The sequence below is a fragment of the Sparus aurata genome, chromosome 16, assembly GCF_900880675.1.
Source record: "Sparus aurata chromosome 16, fSpaAur1.1, whole genome shotgun sequence".
Lineage (NCBI taxonomy): Eukaryota > Metazoa > Chordata > Actinopteri > Spariformes > Sparidae > Sparus > Sparus aurata.
Genome location: NC_044202.1, coordinates 24,949,779 through 24,955,778, shown reverse-complemented (window position 1 = coordinate 24,955,778; position 6,000 = coordinate 24,949,779). Strand labels below are relative to the sequence as shown.

Sequence of the window (6,000 nt, the reverse complement as noted above, 5' to 3'; positions counted from 1 at the left end):
ATGTTAGATTTAGGATTCAAGAAGGCACCAGATATTCGACTGTCGTGGCACCGGAGATTGTTTTTATTTCATCACAACTGAAGAGATTTTTGGCAGAATAATCGTTGACACGCTTGACATCTTTAATGACAGTGGTTGACAGTGACAGCAGCTATGAGCCAACTGGAGAAGTTTGTTTTTGTCGAAGCTGAGGAGACATTTTATAAATGCTTTGCTTTCCGAATTCAAGCCGTGGAAACTAAAAGTGTATAAATGTTCTATCAGTGTGGACATTTGACAAAAACGTAAGGTTGGTAAAACTGCCTTCTTTCTGTAACGGAGGTCAGTCGGAAATGCTCTCCTCCGAACGGGGCGTGTCGGAATTTGACAACAGCTGTCATTACGTTTTACGACGTAGCGTATTACGTTGTTTCAAGATGGCGACTTACAGTGTCAGGTCGTGTGTTGTGAAACATAGCTCATAGTGGCAGTATTTTAGCTCTGTTAGGATTAGCAAATTATACGTTTTTATAAGTAATGCAAATGTGGCACAGTTTAAGAACGTGTCACAACGTTAGCGGCTGAATCTGGTGTTAAAACTTAAAGATGGCGGCGTGTACCTGAAAGACACCGAAAGAAAGGCAACTGTGTCAAACTAGAAAACCATAACAGTCAGACAAATGTTTCTCTCTACATGGTCACGGCTGTCCTGCGGGGCTTTGTCCAGCGGAGGACAGAGGACGCTGAGCCTGTTCTCCAGCTCAGGACCTTCGAACTGGAATAAGGTGGTCTCCGATGCGGAGAAGATCGTCGGGTATCCCACCTCCTTCATGAGCCTGCGGTGCCTGCTCAGTGATGAGCTCAGTAATGTTGCCATGCACGTCAGGAAGCTGGTCGGGACTCAACACCCTCTGCTCAACACTGCGAGGTAAAACTGTCGAAATGTTTCCCGTTTCTCCTGAGAATACGCCGCACCAAACCAAATTGACAGAAACTCATTTGTGTGTTGTTGTTGTTGTTGTTGTTGTTGTTGTTGTTTTTGAAGCACTCAGATTAATATTTATATCACTGTTTTGGCATTAATTGAATCCACCACTCGGCTCTCAGTTCAACACTCAGAGATAACTGGTTTGTTTGTCTCGTTTTACTCGTGAGATTTTGCAGTTGTGATAAGCCAGAGTTTTATTACAAACCCAGTAAGACCCGGAAGCTCATCTGGCGGGACTCATTTCATTGTTTGTTGATATTTGTTTTAAGACACGCGCAAACATAAACACACCTGACCTGACCCCACCTGCAGATACATCCACAGTATCCCCTTTCATTGATCCATAGGCATGAGGCTACACAGCTATTGTTTGCAATCAATAGTTTTGTTTTCCAGTCAAGCACCGTGCATTGTCGGTGATTGGTATCTCTTAAAGACAGCTACCAGGTGCTTTATTGTGCATATTGTTTGTGTGAGTACCATCGTTCATGACAGCCCTGCCGTCACCATCCATCTGTGTACAGTTAATAAAATGTTATCTTTCACTTTGCTTTTATTTGTACACGCTCACTCGGTCAGTGAAGCACTCTATTGATTTGACAAACTTGTCAATTTTAATAGATGCATTTCTTTCTATGTCTTTTTTTCATTTGATTTCATAGACTGATGTGCCAATGACACTTTGCTCCAGTCAACACTACGCATAGACATTCAACATCTGACGCATGGATGTGAGGAAACAGAAACTTACAGTCCTGTATATGGTATTAAAGGTGCCCTGTGGACTTTTCTTGTAGATTGACTTATGTGTGTTTTTACACCTGCAGTTTGTTTCATTTGTACCAAACCAAGGGGGGGGGAATTATACTTTGTTGCATGTAGTTCTGATCCAGTTATTGTTTATGCAGCACTTTAATGCTTCTGATGTGTATTCATGTGCTATGGTGTCACACAGAGCTCACCAAGTCGTAACACAATTTAAGCATTTTTAGTAATATTAGCCTGCAAGTTGACCACATGTTACGAATAAATGATAATAGGTAGAGACAGGGCGTAAAGCAGGCTTTTTATGCAGTTATGATTTGAGGCTTATTGATGCAAAATCGCTGTCACACTTTTATGTGTAAAATGAACTGACAGAGTTCATGGGCTACAACATAGCACAGCAGTTTTAACAGCTTTTGACATATTAATCAGGGGGAAAAAACAGTATATGTGTTACTATGAAATTATTTTACATAAATACACTCGACTACAGACTGATTTATAAGATCACTTCACCGTGAACTGAACAGTTCACCGTCAGCAGATGGATTTTTTATGAATATAGCGTGTAGCAAAATGCATTTTGTGCAACCTTGAGCTCTAACTAATCAATGTAATCTGTTTCTTTTCTCATAAAATGTGATTTTTGAAGTATTTAAAATCCAGAATTGTGAACATCCATGTTTACTATCTTACAAGGTATTTCTTATCTGCATTTGTTAATGCATTGCTCTCTGTCTTGATGTGTTAGTACACCTCCATTTCTTCACAGAATGAATGAACGAGTGAAGCGAGGAAAAAAGGAAGGACTTCATTTCAAACCAAACATTTAAACAAAATAATGAACAGTGAAATAGTATAGAACCATGTGCAGGAGTGAACCACATCAGCAGCATGTGCACCCAACAGCAGCACGTCAAAATCTCATGTAAATACCAGCATCTGCTCCTTCGACTCTGCCATGATGAAAGTAGCAGCGTGTCACATGATATCAACTTTAACCACTTCAGTAAGCGCCAGTCTTACAAAAGAAAGCCCAGAGTAAGAAGGAAGCAATGAACCACTGCATCTAGGAAGAAACTAAATCAAACTGCTAACAGCTCAACAGGTAATATACAGAGCATCTGTCAGACTAAAACATACATACTAACAAGGTGAGTGGGGTCCCTGGAGAGAAATTGTGGAAATGTCAGGAGGATTTTTTGTGCTGAATTTGGTCTATGTGGAAATTTTAATCAAAGCGAAGTCACGAATTGGTTTGTCTTTGCGTGAAGGCTTCACTCTCAGAGAAATTCAAAGGAAGACAGAGACATCAAATCCTTGTTGGATAAACCCTGTAGTTTTTTCTTCTGTGAAGTAGATATCAGGATTAAGGGAAATACAATCCATTAACTATACTTCAGACTAAGGCAGAAGACACGACCATTTACTGTGTCACAGTCACTTCTTTTTTGGTAGAAATCATCTTTATTAGAGATTCTCTTAAACAGACCCGTGGCTGCACAAAGGCAACAGAGCTCATTTCTGACGTAACTGCACAGGCATAGTTACGTAGTAACGAAAGAGGAGCTAGAACAGCTCACACTGATGTTCTATCAAAGAAATCAGGAACTTAGAGAACCAAGGAAAGAGAACGAGAAGAGAGAGTCCTCAAACTCAATCCCGCCATGCAGACGGGTGTGTTGGAAACAGGAGCCCAAGGGTGTAATAACCTATACACCTAAATCTGATATGACAATCCATTTGGGTGTTGTAGCAGGGGGGCGGGGGTGGTGGCGGTGGTGGAGGGAGCAGACCTCTTGACAGTCTGACTCCTCACTGTCAGCTTGGGTTGGCTGGTTCGTATTTCCCACTGTGTCTCCGCCTTAGACGCGCGGCAGATAAAAATATCCACAATAGCAGACAGGCAGACCCTCGTGGAGTTGGGTTTCGGTTTTCCCTTTCCTTTCATTCTCAAAAACTGCAGCTCAGCTAACTTTGCCCCAAAGTGTGGAGTTACAGCGAGAGGACTGCGGCCCAGGAGGATAAACTTCACTTGCTTTAAGGACAGTCCTTGAGACTTTGACTTAGAATTGTATTTCCTTCCCCTGTTTTTACTAAAATTTTTTGTAATCTCAGGTTTTATCTTCAGTATCTTGATCAATAAGATGACGACTTGTCTGAACGGATTAGCCTGCATATATCAACTAAAGTGGGGACATGAATGAGTGTTGGAATGAAAGATGCTCTCAGGTCTGCAGACAGGTTTGCAGACACTGGAAATATTCTGCGTGGAGTAATAATTTGTGTCTTTATGGTTTTTCCTCACAACAACTGCAGTTAGTTAATTAATGTTTCATGAATGTACCTCACCACCAAACTTCCCTCTTCAGCGGCAGATGACTGTGAAAGCAGCCTTTAAGTATCAGACTCTGCTCATACGGCGTTATGCACAGAGAAGCTCAACCACTCCGAGTGCAGTAACGATATGTTTGAGTGGATTTGGACTGTTTGTAGGCTTTAGCACTAAGGGTGCATTATGAATCTGTGCTTTGATTGAGGCCAGAGCAAGTCAAGAAATGTTTGCTGAATAGACGGAAGCGCTTGGAGCACTCAGCTGCCTCGAGATATTTCAAGCAAGTTATCAATGGGAAGACTTGCAAAGATAATGTCTTCCTTTTTTTGCCTCGCCCTGCTCAGTTCAAACCAGTGAGAAAAGCATGGAGTAAAGAACATACAGTAACCTCTCTTGTGCAGCAACTTGTGTTTTGGATCAGCCGATGAGAAAATCTGTTTTCAGGGTGTTTATAGCCAACTTCATGCTCTCTCAGAATCTTTGCAAAGTGTTTTCAAGGCAAGAGGCACATTGATCCCACACCACAGAGAACTCACTGCCGTAGAAATTGGCTCTTGGAGCGGTGTGAATCCAATCCTGTCGTGATGGTTATCTATAGAGGTATCTGCTGTGCACAGTCGAGACAGCTGTATTGCATGGATTTTGTCCTTAAGCAAAGTAAAGGCATATTGGGCACATTCTTTCATTCATTCAATACTTAGCCAGAAAAAAGGCAGACAGAGGATCAATGCAACGCTACAAATGTGAGGTCATACATTTGCATGCATTAATTCCAGCCCCTTCGTGCGGCAGCTTAAGTTCCCAAATTCCTGCGCTGCCGTTGCGCGGCAGAAGGCGGGGTGACCTGTTCACAACCCTTTAAAATGACAGCAGCCCATTTCTCTCTTTCCGCTCCCTCTCCCCCTCTCACTATCTCTCCTTTTCCACATCATCTAAGCCCCACCCCTTTGCGGGAGGGCGGTTGTGATTGATTGATGTATGCTGGTGTGGATAGTGACATAAATATTAATCATCCGCCACCCTCAGGCCATGGGCTTACCTGGACTCCCCAAGAGGAGACTGGCTTCATAATTTTTTGCTCTCTAGCTGTTTTCTATTCAGTTGGTGATGCGTCTGCATTCATCAGTTCACAGGGCTAGTCCCTATTTTCCGACTCAGTAAAAATTTAGAGTGACCATGAATAAAACTGTAATGAAAGACAGCCCTCCATGATGTCAGCTGTATCGTATTTTTTTTGGAAAAGCAGTGTGAAGTATTTAATGTGTTTTGGGGCAGGAACAAAGCTTCGGGGTATGTGTATTTTTTTCCTTTTCAGCGCCACACAAACACTGTGAATCACTAATGCGTTTCTTCTGTCATCTTTGCTCGCATTCTCATTTCTGTCTGGCCTCTATTCCCTCCATTTCTCCCCGTCTCCTCCCTCTCTTCATGCTTTATCTCTCACACCCACTCTCTGTCTCAGGTTCCTCCACCTCCTCCCATGGTGCAGGGGTGGGTCAGAGAGGGTGGGGGTGGAGGTTGGGGCTGGTGGTGGGCTGAAGAGGCCGGTGTCTGGGCATCGAGCGGAGGGGGGCGTGGCCGCTTGTCTGCCTCGGAGCCCCTAACGAGAGCGTGATTCATGGCACAAGGGGCTCCCATAGGGACAGGATTAGAGGTGCTCTGTCTAACTGCTCCCCGGAGAGAGTAAAAAGATATTTAATCTGCCCACCACGCAGGCAGCTACCACTGGGCTTCGTGTGTGTCTCTACGGGTGTGCGTGCGTGTTTCTGTGAATGTGGTGGAAGGTTGTTGGCTGAGGGCGGGAGTGCAGACCCATACAGTCCTGCAGCAAAACTGATCAATTATTTTTCATGTTCTTTTTTCTAACATGCACGATCAACAATCCTGCATAGATTGCATCGTGTCATCATGTTGCAATAGTATTTGTGTCATT

General features: G+C 43.2%; 1 protein-coding gene across 1 annotated transcript in view; it reads left to right on the top strand.

The window, feature by feature from the left end:
- The first annotated feature begins 399 nt into the window (after positions 1–399).
- pdss2 (prenyl (decaprenyl) diphosphate synthase, subunit 2) overlaps positions 400–6,000 on the top strand; it is a 30,044-nt gene continuing 24,443 nt past the window's right edge. Inside the window, exon 1 of the mRNA XM_030442986.1 lies at positions 400–907. Coding sequence (XP_030298846.1) covers positions 660–907 — 248 coding nt within the window. The 5' untranslated portion in view covers positions 400–659. The remainder of the gene's footprint in view (positions 908–6,000) is intronic.